The 20,601-nt window shown below is 38.0% G+C and overlaps 1 protein-coding gene across 1 annotated transcript; it reads right to left on the bottom strand.

The window, feature by feature from the left end:
* Positions 1 to 4,464: 4,464 nt before the first annotated feature.
* On the bottom strand, positions 4,465 to 19,143 carry si:dkey-27h10.2 (uncharacterized). The gene is made up of 7 exons (XM_053326245.1): positions 19,137 to 19,143; positions 18,957 to 19,036; positions 18,340 to 18,436; positions 18,134 to 18,237; positions 15,341 to 15,566; positions 13,784 to 13,879; positions 4,465 to 4,675 (listed from the first exon to the last, which is right to left on the bottom strand). The coding sequence occupies exons 1-6, from the start codon at positions 19,141 to 19,143 to the stop codon at positions 13,827 to 13,829; spliced, it is 567 nt and encodes a 188-aa protein (XP_053182220.1). The 3' UTR covers positions 4,465 to 4,675; positions 13,784 to 13,826.
* Positions 19,144 to 20,601: the final 1,458 nt, after the last annotated feature.

Genomic DNA, 20,601 nt, shown 5'->3' with positions numbered 1-20,601 from the left:
CCCTTGTAGATGTGTATCACTGTAAGTGTGGGCCTTTGTGTCTGTGAGAGGTACAAAAGGTCAACTACAGGTAAAGCTCTACAGCATCAGTTACCTGCTAGCTCTCTCTACACATACATTTCAGTATTTGCATATTTTAAAGAACAGCTGCTGAATATATTTAAAACACAATAAAATAAACACACATACATATATAAGGGGTATTAGCATTGATGCTCAGACTTCTTGTCTGATTGTCAAGTACACGGCATTAGTGGTTGACTATGGAGATATCCAGTTCAAACATGTGTGTAACAAACCATCTGGAATGCCCAGTTAATACGAGGCTGTAATAAAGGAAAAATTTGGTAAATAGGCTAATGGACCAGTCTAATTTTTTCAAATTATTCATCATCCAAGTTGAGAATTACATTTTTCTCCTTCTGAAAAATTCAATGATTAACTCCATTAAGTGGGAATGAGCAACAGAACCATCCGAGAAGTCATCTGTAGAAACTGTTTGGAGAAAGGCAGGCACTATCGCATTATGTCTGTCTATTGCCATTTATCAACCTCTCGCCTTGTGAGGCAGCTGGATTTGCAATGTTGATTGGTTTAAACCACCAGTGATTCAGACACAAGCACATAACTTGATGCCTCACAAGATTTGTGATGTCTTGATTTCGCAAATCCAGCTGTCTTGCAAGGCAGTTTTAAACTTTTTGTCTTTAATGGGTAGTGACTGTAGAGATAGAAACAGGATTTACAGGAGGAAATCAGCATTTACAGTTACATGCATGTATTTCCATTAACTTGCATTAAAAAAGTATAATGGATTACAAACATTATTCTTTGAACATCTAACCCCATTACTTGATTTTGATCTTTGAATGAAGAGCACTATTACTGTAGATGTGTTTGTGTTTGATGCTCTCTTTGATTATGTGTTTTCTTATGTGTGACTGAACTCTAGCTGTATTTAAATTTCTCTTTAAGGGGGTGTTAATCTCAATGAGTTTACCTGATTAAATAAAGGTTAAATGAGAAATGACAATGATCATGTGCATAATGTGTGAAGTAACTCAAAAAAAGTAGCTCTGACAGAGTCTTTGAAGACAAGTTTTGACATCAGAGAGGCTTCTTTCCTACCCCGCTCACCCCTGATAAACTCCTTGTCTCCTTAGAATAGCCGAGAAAGATTGCTCCTACATTCTCTTTGCTCTCGCAATAAGTGCTAGCATGCTAATCATCCGGCCTGTTGTAAATATACACAGCGTATAAATAGAGGATACTGAGACCTGAGACATTTGGATCCAGTTCCGAGGTGGAAGAGGTTTGTGTTCTGCTGCACTGGGTGGTTTGGTGCAGGGTGTCCATGACTGTGGTCAGGATTGAGAGGGTATATGCACAAATTTTAGAACCGCTCCTGCCGTCACTGCTGCACCACAGGCTCAGTGCAGCATTTCATCTGCTTAATGGTGGATTAAAGCATCCTGCACGCAGACTGATATAGGCAACTGCTATCACTTGTCTTTAAAGGAGAGCGGAAGCCCATGGAAACAGGCCGGATATAGCAGCTGGATCAGACCCAAACACTGGGAAACACATCGCTGTTGACGGAAATGATAAAAATATTATATGCCTCATGAAATTAAACAGGAACCTACAACTAAATATATATAGGCTAGTCCTTTAGTGATGACCTCACATGGCAGTTGATTGTACTTTTCATCTAGTGAATACAAAATTAATCTTAGTCACGTAGATACATATGTATAAAAACATTACTTACCCTACATCCAAGTCTAATTGTAAGGTTTCACTAGCACCAATAATGACCTTACTATACAGCTATTACTAGACAACACCGGCTCCAAAAAGAGAAAGCTAGCTACTGAGCCAAGAATGTGTGCAGCACATTGTCCGGGGATTCCTGTCTTTTAACGCTGTCACTTTGAAGTAAATGTGTTTGCACCCGGAGCTCATGTTTGCACTTATAATAAAATGAGTCGCAGGCAATCAGAAGAACAGTTGGTGAAAGTCAGCAGGACGGAAGGAGGGATACAGTATGTAAAACTCAACAAATGCTGATTAACCCAGGAATTATTTTCTCAGGTCAAAGAAGCAAATAAATGTTAAGTCATTCAGGCATTTGTCTGATACTGTGTAAACAGTATATTTTCACAACAGAGTGAATACAGCGTATAAAAAAGCAGAAGAAGAATGTCAAGTCTTAAAATACATCTATCACACGTTTGAGAAATAGATATGGCGTGTTAGTTACTTTATGGGAATGAATACAGTTTTGACCACAATGTCAACCATAAATAATTGCCACATAATAATGATTAAAAAAAAGAGAGACAGAGTCTTTTTCATTTAATACATTCAAATTAGCTGACAGGGAAGGGGAAGAACATGGAAAAGTTAAATGCAGAATCCACAAAATAAAAATTGTATCATACTGTGAATTGAAACAAAAACAAGTCTGACTTATGTTATTCTCATGGTCATTATTGTAATAGTTGAGAAATAATTTCCAAAAAATGTTATCTGGACACAGAAAAAAATACATTAATTGTCTTTCATTGAGAATTTTGTTGGACTTTATGAAAATGAAAATAAAAATTTGATCACAAAAAAAAAGAAAAAAATACATTATTAAAATAACAAGAAATATTGGTTGCGGGCCAACATTTTAAAATATAATACATTGCACAATGCACAATCTTATCAATCTATCTATTTACACTTGCACTACATTGTAACAGCATGATTACCGTAAAAACAGGTCAATAAGTTGCACTGGTGTATATGCTGGGAAAAATGGGGGTGTCATGCTGGGAAAAATGCTTTTGTAGTAAAGACTGGTTCATTTGAATGCACCAGTAGTTATTCATTTATTAACACATAGGTTTATACAAGTTACTCCACACACACACACACATTAAATCTGAAACTGTGTGTCGGGTTAATGGTCTGGTAATGATTTGCTTAACTGAATGGGACCGGTATACTAACTCAGACCGGGTTCAGATTAGGCTGTGAGTTTCAGTTAAGCCTTTTAAAAGAACACAGTAACTTTACATACTTGATACAGTGTGAAGCTGTATGCTCACTTGAGTACCAAAAACTCTTCATCAGAGCTCATGCTGTGCACAATATTGTGCCCAAGTCTCTGTAAGGCTCACCAAGCACACTATCCTCGACTGACTCTGTATCAGTCCCAGAATCAAACAAAGCATCATCTTCTGTTCCATCCAGTGGAAAAACAAGCCTATTTTCATTAGCTGCAGCAGACACATCTGGAATGCGCAATGTGTGTTGGACACTGCTGTTTACAGAACGTTATAGTTAATAAGTGTGGATGCTCACATCATTACCTTTATAGTTATGTTATAGTTATCACTCTTAGGGCCTGATTTACTAAAGGTCTGCATGTGTAAAAATGTGTGCAAACTTTACATCACCCGCAAAAATGTGCCAGCTAAGCTACTATCGCAGTGCACTGAGGTTTGTGTCTTTCAACTATGTAAGATAATACGCGTCCATTTAGTACATTAGCCATAATGAATATGTAATATGGGGCGTTTCAACCCCAGTGTGCAAAATACAGGGAGGAGAAAATGCAAATATGTTATTTAGCACACGCATTGTGATTTACCAAACCTGAAGTTAATTTTACTGACGGTAACTGCGTCTATAAATAATACTTTTGAAGGGCAGGTATTAACCGGCTGCACACTGCGCTCAGATGACTATTGTTACTGTGGAGAGGAGGAGAAGGAGGCACAATGACAAAATATGCCCAATCACAGAGTTTTTCCACCTGTGTTAATAGGTGTATTCATTTTGGAGTGGAATATTTTTGGTTTTACTAACAGCATTGACTTCGTCACCAATAATCTCCCATATGTCGGTTTTTCTGGTAATATTTGTTTTTGTTATAACTCAATATAATTTTCAACTAGAACCTGATCACATTTCATTTTGCGCTTGCAGCTTTCTGCTCATCCAAACTCTCCATTCAGACATGCAAAACCCTCATTTAAATGCTGCTGTCTTCACCCTGTTGCACCTGTTTTCATTTACGCAGTTATTCTTAGTAGATCACCCGCAAAACGCATGCAAACGAAACGTGCAATCTATTGCACTGTGCTCGCAATTTAGTACCCACTATTTGGGATCTTAGTAAATCAGGCCCTTAGGGTAAACAGTCCTTTACAGACCTATAACCAAATCCAGATCCAACCTCTCTCTGCATTTCATTAATAGGACCCACTGGTGTCTTATACATCCCACTTTTAAATGAAATAATTTTTTATTAAAGGTGTGTTTTACTTACCAGTTTTTACGGTAATCTAACATTAATGTATTTACATTATTTATCAACCATTTAGAAGGCCATCAATAACATATTTAAACAATTATAAGTATACCACATCAAAATACCAAAAATCTTAACATTTGGATTTACATAAATCCAGTAAATTGTTACATAATACAACAAAATTATTTTCTGTGAAGTCATTAAAAAGTTGAGCTCAGCTGACATATTACTTGGAAGTTAGCTGTGAAGCTGCTGTTTTACAACTAATTCGTATCCATGGGCTAGGCAAAGTCAATTTCTCACACAGTTTGAATAGAAGCATCTTCTTCCGCTGCGGCTTCTTGAGTTTATGAGTCATTCTTCGATCTGAAAAACAAAGAATGACACATGAATGAATGAATGAAAAAGTATCCTGTCCCGCACTCACGTGTCCTGCAATCACCTGCTTTTTCCACTTGTAACTTCTGCTTTGGTCAAGTTTATGTGGCCTTTGCCATGATCTTTGACCTCAATGGAGAAACATCTGTTTGAAGAAAAGGATAGCTGACATAATCCTACTCCAAGTCTACTGATGTGATTTATGCTTAAACACTATGTGCCTGCAAACCAGTGCAGTCCCCGACGGCGATGTGACAGCAGCACTGGGAGGGTTCATCTTTGGATTTAACCAAATATTTGTCAAAGTAAAGACGTAATAAACTGTTATTGCTCTTTTTACAACCTTCTCCAAAGGACCACTCCTGATACTTTCAGCAGGTTTTATGCCCTACTGATGCATTTCACTTTGACAATCATTTAAGCCCAATCATATTGTTTCAAAGAGGTATTTTGTTCCCAGGACCAGGATCTCAAATTTGACCCGAGTTAATCTCAACTGCTTCCAATATGAAGGAGTTTGGTTTTAGACCAGTAATGTGACTACTGAGATTCGGGTTGCAAGTAAGGCTTCACATTGATCTTATAGTCTGTATGGCTGTGCTGAACCACAGGTAGAGATAGGGATCTGTAGAGACCAGTTTGCCACTATAGTGAGACTTTGCTGCTGAAAGACTGAGCATTCCAAGGGGGATTTAGCTGTGTGTAAGAAAATGCTCAACTGAATCCCATGCAAGGATGTTCATCCTTCTCAGTCACCTACAAAAAGCAAGCATTCACAAAGATCATTCAGGTAGAACAATGAAAGTTTGTGAAAAGCAATTTAGGTTTTCTACTTCTATTTTAATAAAGAAAATAATGTTCATAATTTATCTTGGAAATAACAAGACACTAGAAACACAACCTGTCAACACATGATTACATTACACTACACAAACACTGCATTATGTGTCACTGAGCGAAACTTGTATGTTTTTTGTGAAGTGATGGATGTCTTTATTGGGGCTATTGACAGAACAAGGGGCGTACACAAAAACAGAAGGGGAAACAACTGGAGCAATAAAATGCATCAGATCTGATGGATTGATTACTCCAAGGTTAAGTTTCCTGCGCTAGAATGCAGAAGGATGTTTGCTCATAGGGAAACAAGATGCAGATTTATGGCTCAGCAACAAATAATCTGAATATTAGTTCAAAGAATTCAATGTATTCAGTATCTAACAGGTATGAAACAACATCCTAGTAATATTAATGCTAAAATGTGTGGTACAACTTTAGATATTATTTTTCTAATTTAGCTTTCATTTAAGAATTGTTAGTGAAATTGGGTCAAGTCCAGGTTTGGATTAGATTTATGGTAAGGTTTGAATTTAGGTTTGGGCTAAGGTCAACAAGGTCAAAACAGCTAAATTTTACAGTGAAATGACTTAATCCCAGTGGGATTGCCACAATAAGTGAATTTGCTTGTGGGGGAAAAATAAATGTGCTAGTCCTTTTTTGTGCTGAGCTTAACTTGCACATTTGTGCCATAGAAGCTATTGTAGCTTACTAGCTCTGTTGTACATTAAATGAATCGTCCTCTGTTGGACTATAAACTGCTCCACACACGAGGAATGCTTTGCAGATAGTTATGAGATGTGAGCTGACAGTACAAACACATCTTTTGACATTATCGTCCTGCTAACAATCAAGCTACGCTACCAAGGTCACTAATGGGGAAAGCTTTTGTTTCATCAACACTTCTTCAAACAAAATGATGCACAAAGCTGAGAACAAAATGCCAAGGGAGACTAAGCCATGTCCAGAGAAAATAGATATAATTCCTTGTCACAGTGATGAATTTAGCTCTGCCACTTTAAGGTTAGCAATGCAAATCAAATCTAGAAACCCCATCAAACTTTATTGAGCATCGGATTGTTCCTAGGCATCACCACCTGTTACTTTGTACTCATTAATGCCTGGTGGTGTAATATAATGGGGAATATACTGATCAGACTTTACATAGATTTTATGACCATATCTTACATTTTATGACTGTTCGTCTTTGTTGTTTTCTCATAAAAGTTTCAGTTTCATTTTTTAGTTTAGCTTGTTTTATATGGTGTGTAATGATGAAGGCCAGAGATGTAATAAGGCCACGGTGTGACTCTGACAGTTTGACACTGCCGGAGGAATGTGGAGCCGATGCTGGAGGCGATACCAGCAGGTGAATGAACGTCCGTCTGTCAGCAGGCCTTCTGATCAGAGCAGCTTTGCCAACTGCACAAAGCCAGGCCAGGAATGTCTAAACCAGTCTGGAGAGGACAACAGGAGAGGAAACTGTCTCTGCAACTGTAGACCTCATGTGGTTTTGCATACTGGGAGAGTCGCAGGTCATTGAAAGATGTTTTGGGATCTGGGCACGTGGTTATGAAAGCACTTTCATTTTTATACTGGGCTCATCTTCACAGAGCAAATTGAACTTTTTTAGTCGTGCTTGTTTCATGACTCTAGGGATGGTAATGTCCATCACTTTGGTCCGGATTGAAAAATCTCGATATCTATTGGATGGATTGCCATTTTTGGACAGATTCATGGTCCTTAGCAATAGGGAGGTCCCAAAAGCTAATAAGCATGCAAACTAAAGGCTAATATGCTCACCAGCCAAGAACAAGCTGGTGACTGCTGTGATCCCTGATTTTTCTTCCAGGGCCACTGGCAGGGTTAGGGTTGGGGCTAGGATTAGGGTTTTCACTCTTTCAGCTTGAGTTGACGGCTTGGAACAAAATTTTGAGCATTTGTGGTGCCCAAATTGCTTTGGTGATTCCTTGAATTTTTATTGCACTCTATCAGTAGGTTGGTATTCTTGGTTCAGACTAAAAATTAGATGGACTTCCTCTTGTGCTATCATCAGGTCAAAATTTCTATTTGTACAATTCTTTATAACCAAATAACTGGAAAACGAATGATTTCCAGCTTTGTGTTCAGTCATATTTAGGAGATGTTAGCATGGCAACATGCTAAACTAAGATAGTGAATTTTCTAAACATTATCTTCTAAACATCAGCATGTCACTGTGAGCATGCTAACATGCTGATGTCAGTGTTACCCGCAAACCACATTTGTGACGTACAGCCTTACAGAGCTGCTAGCAAGGCTGCAGACTCACAGTCTGTTCATTACAGTGGTTTGGTTAATTTATGAACTTTCAAGTTCTAGTCATAAAACCCACAAAAAACGGTGTATAAGAGTCTATTTTGGGGGTCTCATGCTAGGAAAAATGCTTTCCTATTAAAGACTGGTTTATTTGACTGCACCAGTAGATATTAATTTATAAACACATATGTTTATACTCCAAAACATTTTTCAATTTACTTTTATTAGAAACACAATTAAAACACAAATATTATACCTGAAACAGTGTATCGGGTTAACTGAACTGAACTGGTATATTAACTCAGACCGGTATGGGTTAGGCTATAAGTTTCAATTAAACCTTTTAAAAGAACACAGTAACTTTACATATTTGATACAGTGGGTATCTGTGTGCTTCACCAAAACTCTTCATCAGAGCTCTCGCTGTGCGCAAATAGACTACTGCACACTACAGTCACACTTTTGCACATCACGCTTCAAAATCAGTTTGGTAAATACTGAAACATCACACCTACTAGTGTCCCGAAATACCTCTGATCAAGAAAATCATTTTTCTGCACAACATAGAGCAGTAACAGGTCTATTTTCATTAGCTGCCAACACAGCATGTGCTTGACACCTCTGTTTATAGGATGTTATAGTTCATAAGTGTGGACGCTCACATCATTATCTTTACAGTAATAGTGATAGTTCTTAGTGTGGATGGCCCTTTACAGTCCTATGATCATATCCAGATCCAACTTCTCTCTGTATTTTACTGCTGTATAGGACGCACCCCACTTTTATATGAAAAAATATTGCATTAATGGTGCGTCTTATACACTGGTTTTTGCATTTTTTACGATTTATAGATTAATCATGGATTGTTAATTTAACACCCAAGTTTATATCCTGATTTATTTTTACAAATGAACTTGTGCAGCATAAATACATGTACACTCGCTGTTCTTGAGATTATTGACTTCTTAGTTCTCACATTCAAACAATGTGATAGTTTATGTAATCTTGTCCCTAAACAACAAGAACAAAGCTTAAGAGGCGTGTGCACTAGATGATGATGACAAATTTCAGTACAACAGTAACTTGTAATTAGTTTAAGAAGAATTGTATTGCTGTTTCCTAAAAGAGAAAACACTGTCAATAGAGCACAAAAAGTCAACCCTAACCCTTGGTGCACAGTGAAGAACAAAGGAGGAATTCAGAAAATTTGACACTCTTGTTGGAAGATGTCTATGGTGTAAATAGTGAAGGTCAAAATCTGACTTACTCTGACATCTCATAAAATAAAAAGGATATAGGTTGTTGCAAAAGGGAAAGTAGTTTATCAATTTATTTTATCTTGTGTCAGTAAGTACTATTACTAATAGGTCACCCTTTATAAAGGGTTAATGTGTGGCAACTAATAGCTTTAATAATTAATCGTCTACTTATGCTTTATAGGCCACTTATAAGTATAGCAAATTTTGGGTTGCCAAGTTGTGAGGTCGTTGTCTATCCTGCTCCAGGATTATACGTCTTTTTATCTCATTGGTGCATCAGGAAGTCTATAACTGACCTATTAAGCACTTAATATGCAACAATATAGCTATTAGTTGCAACTTTTAAACCCAATGCAACATGCCTTATTAGTGTGTTACCTTTGTTTCTTAACACATTTTATTCCCATCAGTTTAACTCTATGTGTGTGTACCCTGTAGCTGGATACAAAACAGTTTTAATTCACAATGGCAAACTGCATACTTCTACTTCTACCTCTGCTTCATGTCATCTTGTATGTTTCTAGCTGATTTGTTTCCTTTTTGTTCAGGCTCACTCATGTGCAGGGGACTTTTTTTGTTGAAATGTATCCTGGTTCAGGCTACACATCACAGCAGCCACTGCACATCCGATTCTGCAGAGACTTGCTCAAAGACGGGTGAAGAATGTGGGTGAGTTGACGCTGACATTGAAGCAACATTATTCTCCTAGCAGTCACTGTGAACCCTTTAATTAGGACTATGGGACTTATGACCTTTGCACAGCACTTCAAGCTGTATCCTCGGTAGGTCAGGGAACAGAAGGAGAGGAAGAGGACAGGCCCGCGGTTTTGATAAGGAGTCATGAGACGGGAAGCTGACGTGTAGTGAACATACAGTGTGCATACAGACACAGATGAACGTGTCAAGTCAACAATACGCCCATCTGCTGTGTGCAATGACACACCGCTGACAAGTTGTGCATCGCTTTCAGTTAAAAGATGATCATGTTGACCTCTTCTGTCAGTGTCTGAGACTTTTTAACAAAAGCACACCGAGGCCTCATAGGGGGCTCAGTTTCAAAACAAACTCACCTAAATTGTTCGGAAAACAATCAGCTGGTCTCCTTGTTCCATTTTGTTTGGTGCATGATTTCTAATATGTTAATGCGTTAAAAAGAGCAGCATCCTCAGGCCAAGTCAAAGGCCAAACCCAACTGACAGTCCTGTAACTATCACTTGTATGACTGGAATGACTTACATATTTTTAACATATACATCGGTACAAGTGAAATTAAACCTTTTGTTCAACGTGACCCCTTCCACAGGATGTAGTACTTCTAACATCTTCATTCCTGCAAAACCACTTTTTGTTTATGAACATAAAATATGGATCTGAAATCTTGTACCTGTTTATTGCTTTAGATGATGGAAATGCAAAGCTCTACTAGTATTGGGACACAAATCCATTTCAATGCCAGTGTAGCTCCCTGTCTGCTGAATGTGCAAAAAAGTAATTGTTTGCTAATTCTTTAACCATTACAACTTAAGGAGGTGATAATATTTTGTGTTTTCAGCGACATAAAAAAAACAAAAATCAGTGAATGCAGCATTAAACTGATTAAAAAGCCCTTGAATGACCTGGATATAAATTCAAACTCATGCTCTATATATGCATCCTAAATAAAGTGTTTAGTCATTAAAAAGGTCCCTCCCTTTTTCTGAGATAAATACTCTGTGTCTAAACTTATATAGAGTATCACTTTACCAACCAATGGGTATGTTTGTATGAATATGTGCTGGTGTGTGTTTGCCACAATGAGGGTGTCTATAAGTATCGCTGTATATCCCTAAAACACTGATGACAATGAATCAAACTTCTCGGAGGTCATATTCACCTTTTTAAAAAGTGGTGGTGATATTGGGGCTATGAATATATGTTGTCATAACTTATATTCATACAAAAATACTGCGTAAAAAAACAATGTCAACTGTTCTGTGACAAATACATTTCTCCTAATGGTAAGTGATGCTGTCTTATGGTTGAGTCATTTTAATCGAGAACTGACATTATACTATTCAAGCGCTATCAACACTTAAACGGTGGAACATGGAGAATCAAGTAACCTCTACCTCTACACTTAAAGCTGTAATGACAACATTTTTCACTGACCATGCCTACATGGCACGATACTGTAAAATCCTTCTTTCCTTGTGTTACAACAGTTCATATAACACGGCAGCCTCAAAACTGCCTGTTCAGCCTATATTTGCATCATTACAGGGTTTCCTGTAATGAGTGTAATAGCTATCTTTAGAATGCGGCACACTGAATATTTCAATTTCTTGACCAAAACTTGATGGTTTGTGGTGCTTTGAGGTGCAAAGAGGAAGGGACAGAACCAGCCTCCACCAGCTGTTGTCCTATATTCTCCTAGTGTGAAGGGAGTGTCCGTCTGCACTTTCCGACAGTCCCTCCCTCCTGTAAAGCTGGCCAGGTGCAATGGCCTACCTACCCGTCTGAACCACATCAAACCTCAGAAGCAGGAAGTTTTCTCTCACTGTTATTACTGAGATACAGATCCTGCATTTACCTCATGTGTTTACACATGCAATATTGCTCAAGGAAATTAGTTTTGGCGTTACTGCAAGAAGGAAAAAGAGACAAATACCTAAAACGTAAAGAGAATCTACCAATATTTCACATGCTTCAACGACATTTATGTATCTAAAGCTCATGATAGACAAATTATAATCTTCAATTTCAGATCTATGACCCTCCTCGTCTCCATGACCTGTCTCTGAACCAGCACCAGTAGCCCCCTTCCAATAAGAGCCTGTGCAAATCAAACAAGCTGCTTCCATCTAACAACCAGCCTGGTTTGTCTCACACAGTTAAATCTCACTTGCCTCCTTCTCACTGTGAAATATTCATCCCAAGCGGTATAGACAGTTTCCTCCAACATTAGCCATCAAACATGAAAGCTAAGTTCTGACTGGAAAATAACACAGTGGAGTTCCAGGTCTAATTATGCTGCTTTAGTTTACGACCCGTCAGCTCACATCCATTATCCTGCGTCGCAGAATGATGAGCAAGCCTTTCAACTTCAGCTTTCAGCTTGCTCATCACTACCTAAACCAGGTGGGAATAAGTGAAGAGTTCACTTTTTCTTTTCTTTTTTTGGGGGGAGGGGAGGGGGGGGCAGTATTCGTATTCATCAGAGCCACAGAACTGTTTCTCACAGTCTACAAGGGAAAGGATTTGGTTGTCCATAAAGGCACTTTCTATTATATGTAGTTTAAAAATCTCTTCCAAACTACACATGAAACATTTCTAAAGTTAATCTAAACCAAGTTAACTTTTTAGTCACCAAGTATGTCCTTTACATGGTTCCAATGAATTTTCAGTCAAACTAATTGTGCATCTTCACAGGAGGATTCACAGGAGATTAACTCAGATCATGGCACCAAATTAAATATGTATACATTTAGTGTAGGAAAGTAAAATTAGAATATTAATATACAGGCAGTATTCACAGTCATCTTCACTCTTGGTGGTTTTCTATCAGGAACAAGGAATTCATACAACAAACAGTACAATATAATAGCATGTTTGACAGTGTTGTGTTACAAAGTGTCAGCTGTTATTAGAGACTACAAATCACTATGAGAAAGAAAAACAAAGTATTGTTTTACATAACCACCCACAGTTTGTGGGCTTGTTTTGTAATAATTACTTAAAATAAAATACACTTCATTGTATCACACTTATTTTAACTTCCTAGACAACTTTAGTAAATTGAGGGTGTGGTGCAAGTTTAAGGTTCTTGGTACGTATTCAAATATTTGCTTCAACTGGAAGGGCCTGGGCCACCACCCATCTCAATTATATTGCTACTATACTACACTTAACTCCATTAGATGGAAATACAGCAAGATGCATTTCATCTAAAAAAAGATACAACAGTAACTTGAGACACAGCCTTCCTCTCACTATGTAACCAGGCGTTAAGGCTTATAGGAAGAAAACTGACTGCCTTCGCTGAAACTGAGATGCTTGGGATTTCTGAAGTTGGTGTTTTTGTGAGGAGGGAGATGATCCGTGACTGCTAACACTGAACATCTGAGCGGTTAGCTTCTCAGATGTGAGCTTATCATCAGCTGTTAAGAGCAGTGTGAATTCCTCAGGCCTCAGGCGGAGAGAGGCAGAGAGGCAATGCAGGTGCAGATGTGGACCTTACATCCTTAAGCATATGATGATTAGACTGAGAGGGCCTGTGTTACTACTCGTGTGAGAAGAATCTCATTCACTAAGGGATGATAGAGTAACCAAGAAAGATAAAGGCATGAAGCCAAGTGTTGCTGCAGAAATGGGTCATTTTGATAGAAAATATATGATTTCAGTTTTCATGCTGACTAGGAAGGTTTTTTTTCTGACCAATAGAGCAAATGGACCTAAACTCTCACTCAAGTGCGATTAAATCGGAAAAGCATTAATATTTATAAACCACCGGACGTCAGTGTGATTTACAATTTTAGAGAAAGACATATTTATTAACTGCAGATTTATTATTTATGACTTCTCTATTTTTAATATGTTAATTCAGGATGCAGAGCTGTAACACAGCACTCCCAGTGGTCGTATGTGGACTGGGGTTTGGGGTGGGGGTTTTCCCTTCACTAACACCTGAGCTGGCTGAGCGGTGAAGCAGCTGCGGCAGTGATCTTACCATGTGTCTGAAGACCAGAGCAGGCACAGAAGGCAATGATGTATCACACCGGGCTGTCCAGGGAAACATCCCAAAAGATGTTAGCCAACTTCCAATCTATTCAAAAGACAAACCAAGAAAGAGGTTGATAGTAAGTGGCTCAAGAATCAAAATATTACACAAAAACATCATGTTGGTTAGAATTATACAATTTTGTGGTGTAAGGGGAGATGATTTATCGTTGCTGGTGTAGCAAGAGGTGGAAGTGAATCAGTCCTTTCATAACCACTGGTAGAATTAACTCAATTTTCTGCCAAGGGTACTGATATTAAGGCATAACATGAAAGCTGGGCAACACGGTTTCAATTATCATGATATCAATAAAGATATTTTCCAAATACTGAATACAAATATATACAATATTACATGTACAACAAAATAATTAATGGTCAGAGCAAGTTATGCAGCTTCATTGCTATGCATTACTTGAGAACACTTACTGTATGTGCAACAATAACTTTGATGACTCATTTTAAATTCCAACTTTCTCAGAATACATTCATTTATACAATCTTTTGCAAAAAAAAAGTGACAGAGCCAGCTGCCCTCTGTAGAAATTTAGATTTATCATAGTAGGAGCAACACAGGTGTTACTAATAACATAACAATGGCTCTGTCCTATTCAAGTGTCCCAGTGGGCCATGACAGAGTGACAGTGAGCCTGCATGCACATCACCAGGACCCAGAAACTGAAGCAGCTAAATGGAATGCAGTCATCATTAATTTTATTATTTACACCTGTGTTTTTCCTATTGACATGTTAAAATGTCTTCAGCGGGGAAAAAAACAAAGGCCTATTTTGCTGGGAAAGAACACAGAAAAGAAGATTAGACTATGTTGTGGCTCACATTCACAACTGTAGATCTGGACTACATTTTCTCAAAAATACAGATTGATTTGGAAAACATTACAATAATAGCATGACTGAATAGAATGATGTAAGTTCCCTTTTCTGTCGTCCTGTCAGAGGAAAATGTGTTGAAATTAGATATGTTGCAGTAAAGTGGAACTGCATTATGAACATAGCAAGTCACACCAGTAACACAGGATACTGCTCAACCCCTCGGGCCTGAGTGGATGAAGAAATACAGTATAATCAGAAGATGAAAAAACTTTGTGAGAGGTTAAAAAAGGTTGGATAATTGGAGAGGAAAAGTTATTTAAAGGCATGTTTTAAGACTCTGTACTCTCCTTGTAATAATAATTTATGTTTTTTCCACAATAAAAACATTATTAAAAATATTATATTAAGTTCTATTAACAAGTTGAAAATTCTTAAAATTACATCTACTCCTTGTTCCAAATGTATGAATATTCCTGTTTTCAAAAATTGACACATTGTGTCTTAATTCTCTGTGTTTGTGCACTGGCGGCATCAAGTTTCACCACCACACTTGTGGAAGTTGCATACTGGACCATGATTGGCTCCAAACTAGTTTTGATGTCCCAAATCATGCTTACATTATATTACATTTACCAAAACACATTTTTGAGTATAGGGGGGCTTTAAATACCAACCTTTCCTCTGAGTCACGTCAGCATTGTTGCTGTTGTTCTCATTTGTCTCCTTCAGTGATTCCACTGAGGTCTTGTTGGAGACGTCGCCTTCATCGTCAGTTTTCTCTTCCACTTTCGGCTCCACAGGTTTGGGAGGACTCTGCTCAACAACGTCCTCTTTGGATTTGTCTTCAGAGCTGCCTGCAGATGGAGCAGGAGCTGCAGACTCAGTGCTTGGATCACCAGCCTCAGCTGTGAAGGATGACAAAAAATTGCTCTGTCAGTGGTTCCCAAGAACATTAATGCTTTAAATATATTTAAAATCCAGTTATAGTATAACTAGTATCAGTTACAGCAATATGTGGATGAATTCAAACACCACACAACATTTTGAATATTTTGGAAAAACCCAACACTCACGCCATGTGATTTCAATAGGAAGTTAAGCTGTTGCAACCAATTAATTGGGTAATGTTGCTGAGACATTTCTCCATCATCTAAACCTCTGTGACAGTGCAGATTTAAGGTTTTTGCCACTTTGTGTTTAGCATTTGAAAAGAGCATTTTCACTCAAACAGCCTGAAGTGGTTTTGCCCTCTCTTACAGTAAAGGGTGGGATTAGGGGTTCTCCTGGGCAAAGGCATTTGAGGGGGCCACCATGTTGGTAATGAGGCAGCTGATTACTGACCAGTTCCTAATGAGCCACAGCCATGCAGCTGTTGGAGGCTGTGGGAAAGTAGGGCAGCCCCATCATTATCTGACCCAGGGTTAGGTTAAGGGAAAGCGGAGATGAAGGGGAGAGGAAGGTAACCATTGTTCTAGGCATAATTCTGCCATGACTAAGATGGCTCCTCAGGCATCGTTCCAACCTTCAGAAAATCATCATGTGGGTCTGGTTTATGGAGGATGACCATTCATCCATCTGCTCAGCCTAAATCACAAAATGAGGCAACAGTAGATAAAGATATACATATAAGCCTTTAACCCACTATAAGTGACGAGTCAGAACTCCAGGTGGTGACAGATCACGAGGTCATCTACTAATCAAAGGGGTGGTGTTTTAATCCTCAGCTCCTCCTTTTCACATGCATAAGCATTCTCGGGGCAAGACACTGAACCGAATTTTCTCCTAAATTAGGTTTGCCTCTTTTGTCTTTCTGGGTATTAAAAGTCATATTTTTCATTGACTAGTTTTTCACACTAGTTATCAGTGTTGCATGGTGACGTTTGTTTTCCAGTAACACCTCGTTTCATGCTTATCTCATCCTGTGGTTTAAAGATGCAAAACAGCTTCTCAGTGTGATGAAGTAGTCAACTCACATTATGGTTGCTCATTGCATTAGAGTAACATTAACTTTTTACTGAACAAATGCTTTTTTTTTTTTTTTTTAAATAAAAACGTTTTCTACCAGTTTTCCAGGCCAATGAAGATGAGAAGAGACTATGAGTGTTTGCATGAAGTGGTTTCGCTGAGGCTGTGGTTATTATGTAAAGCTGAATTGTGGTTATTTCCAGTATTCTCTTGTATGCTCAACTTTCCAGTAGGTGCAGCAGAAGACTGAGTTTACGGTAATTTCCTTACACAGAGGTTTTGAAATTATGGAATCAAATTTAGCAAAGTTGTTGGGTTGTTTAAGTGCAGGAAATGAAACTGTCGTCATCATCCAAATCAGATGTGCCTTCTTGCCATCAAGTTGAATCAAAACAGCAGGCACACATTTAGAAATCTGTCCACCTACATGCTCTGAATGCTGTGAATTCTCCTTAAGACAACGTTTCATTATTACTTTCCCATGAGAGGAAGAAAACCATTTGAAAGGTAGCTGCTTTTCAAAGCGGCTATCAACACTGTCCATTTAAACAAAGTGTGGCCCGAGGCAGAGAGGCAGGTCCAGACATGAAATCTACCTTTTGCCTTTCTAATTCAGCCTAAGAAGACTTCTGACTCAAAAAGGAACACTTCATTAATTCACAGACAAATGAATTGATGCCAAAATAACAAGATAAGAATAAACAATCAAGCCCTTTTTTAAAATTGCAGATATGGTAGTCACACCAGCATATGCCTGGTTAAAATTTAACATATTTGTACAATTTATATATAGAGAATAATCATATGGCATTTACAAATATTTTGGCTTTGTTGCTCTAAACATGGATTTACAGAACCACTGCAAGATATATTAGGTGTAAGCTTGTAGTTGTGGCAAACTGAATAGTCATTAGTTAACTAGGCCTCCATTTCCATCAAGGGGTGGACTTGAGTACTGCAGGTCCAGAGTAAGGAACTTGATAGTTGTGAATACACTTTCCGTCACAGATATTTCAAAATTTTTAGGTGAAATCCTTAACTGATCTGACCTCATTTGTAAAGGTTTTTTTTTTAAGCCCTGCGTGAGTCATTGAGTTGAGTTCCTTCCTGTAAAATTCTCACTTAATGTATTACAATCACTTCCTTGAAGCACTGCGTGTGGGCTTTATATCAGGCAAAGTTGTTTGGCATATGGTAAAAAAATGTAACTAAGTGTTTAAATTCATACATGTTTTAGCCTGTTAAATCAATGCATGGGGAAAAGCACATTTCACATCATCTTCCTCTTCAGGATTAAAAACTCTATATGCCTGCAAGAATCTTGATATTCACACACATCTTCAGCTATTTCTGTGTTAATTTATAGCCTAACAAGCAATCATGAAACTATACTTCCTTTTATTTCAACTTAAGAAAGAGGAAAAGGAAATAACACACAGCTAGCCCACAAAGACCTTTTACTTTGACTTCTTGGTTTGCTATAATTGCCTGGTCACACACACAAAACAATATATCTCACCTTTTTGCTCCTCCTGTACTAAAGGTTTTGTCTCTGGTTCTTGAGCTTCTTTTGCAGAAGCTTCTGTACTTTCAAAGGTTTTCAGACCTGAAAATTTCACATGGAGAAGTAAGAATGTGTTTAGATTCATGAAGATTTTCATTTTTTGTTAAATGTGTCTGGTAATGTATGTGGGTGTGTTGGACTGACCGTTCTGAGATGTAGAATCAGCAGGCATTTCAGGCTGCATGGTGCTCAGAGGGATGTTGGTATCATCCGGTCTTGAGTTAAACTCAACAGAGTAGCGCTGTAGGAAGAGAGGATTCAGAACACACATAGGCATTTGTGCTGCAACATTAAATGAATAATTATTATATGTATTATAATGTTAACTTTCTTGTCCAGGTCTAAACGACAAGATTGGCACCACTCTGCACTCTCAATTCTATGCTTCAGTAGCCAATTAGCTTAGCTTAGCATTAAGGCTGGAAGTGGAAATAACAAATAACCTGGTAATAATTGTAATAATTGAATTCACTGCACCCAGCCGAAAATAAATTGTTCAGTATGTAACTCCCTGTTAAACAACAAATTAAACAAATGCAATATAAACAGGATTTTTTTCACCTTTGGACTGAGCTGTTTTCCTCTGATTCTAGTCTTTATGATAAACTAAGCTAACCATCTCCTGGCTGTAGCTTCATAGTTAGTGTACAAACAAGATAGTGGTATTGATTTTCTCATCTAATTGTCATAGCAAAAGTGAATAAGCAAAATGTCAAACTATTCTCTGTTGGGTAGTGGAAGCAAATTGCTACTTTACTTACCCTTCCTCTCTTCTTTGCCAATAAGCAGGCAATTAAAAACACAACAGCTATGATGATGATCACGATAAGGACGATAATGCCTTAAAGAGGTGATAGTTATTGTTTAGTTATTGTTTCACATTATGCAATGAAGGCATCAATATGTTGTTTATGATATTATTTGAGGTAAAGGTAACTCACCAGTCATGTCGTCTTTTTCGCCTGTTTTTTTTCCCGGAGTTTTGGTGGCTTTTATAAATATAAAAAAGGTTATTTTTAAAAGAGAAAAATACCAAACAGTGGCACCAATGTATGAAGTTTTGATGAAAGCAAGAATGACACATCACCATACAAAGCTCAAAGAAAATGTGTTGGCAAACAATTGTGTACACATCCAGCAGACATGGACTCAACTCATCTGGACTCATCTGAAGTTTTGCTTTGTTGTAAGTCAAATATTCCCTCTCCCTTTTAGCTCTGGTTTAATCTCTGTTAAAGGTGCAGTGTGAAGGGTTTAGCGCCATTTAGATGTGAGGTTGTAGATTGCAATGCGAATGGCCTTCTCTAGAGTCAGAGTTTTGTTTGTCTGTTCTGAACCACTGTACAAACATGGCAGCGCAACATGGTGGACTCCATGGAAGGGGACTCTAACCCTCTGTAGATATAAAGGGCTCATTCTAAGGTAACACATTTATTCCATTTCTGCCAAGTCAATTCAGGTTAATACCACTAAATTCTACACACTGCACCTTTAACTTCTGCGGTTAAAACGTGACTCTTTAACTGTTTAATGATCCGATATGTTCACCTGCTAGTCACTAACTATATCTGTAGTTTACTGTCATGTAGCATAGAGGTTTATCAGTGCTTTTGGACTGAGGCAGCATCCTAATGAGGTTGGAGGTTGATAAGAGCTGCGAAAGTTAATCAAAACAGCACATTTGTGGTTTATAAAACCAAACGAAGGACCTCAACGATGCTAAAGTGCTCCATAGAACTGGCCACTGAATTGCAATTTTAATAATGTGAAAATGTCAAATCCTCAATCAAATCAGGAGACACCAAATTGCAGAATATGGTTTATTCATGAGCAGTATTAACTCACTTTTTCCCTTTGTGGTGGCAGACATGGTACTTTGAGAAGTAGATATGGCCATAGATGTGGTCATATTGGCAGCTGTAGAACTTTCATTATCTGAATCAAACAGGTGAAACACGTTATTCCCCCAGAAAGCAATGATACAAACAGACATGATAATGAAAAGATTGGTTTTGAGGTCACAATCAGAATTGCCTTTTTGGGGATAATCCAACATTTATTGGTTCACACACAATGCTATGAATAATTCAGATAATAGCTCTCACCTTTGTTTGTTGTCCCTGGTGTGAAGGTGCTGGTGTTGTTGATGTTCATGGTACTACCAGTAAACATTGTGGTGATGTTGTCTGTACTGTTGCGGGTGTAGACAGGTGTTTCAGTGGTTAAACCACCTTGACTGATCATGTCCAGTCCAGATCCAGTCATGTTGGTGTTTTGGTCATTTAATTCTGTGGTAACGGTAATCATTGTTGTTGCTGACTGTGCTGATATGACAGTAACCATAACGACACCTGCAGGAAATTAGACAATTTTGAAAACTATCTAATAGGCAGACACAAAATGACT

This window comes from Scomber japonicus, chromosome 2, assembly GCF_027409825.1.
Source record: "Scomber japonicus isolate fScoJap1 chromosome 2, fScoJap1.pri, whole genome shotgun sequence".
Lineage (NCBI taxonomy): Eukaryota > Metazoa > Chordata > Actinopteri > Scombriformes > Scombridae > Scomber > Scomber japonicus.
Note: the sequence above shows the minus strand (reverse complement) of the source record. Positions and strands in the feature narration are given on the sequence as shown.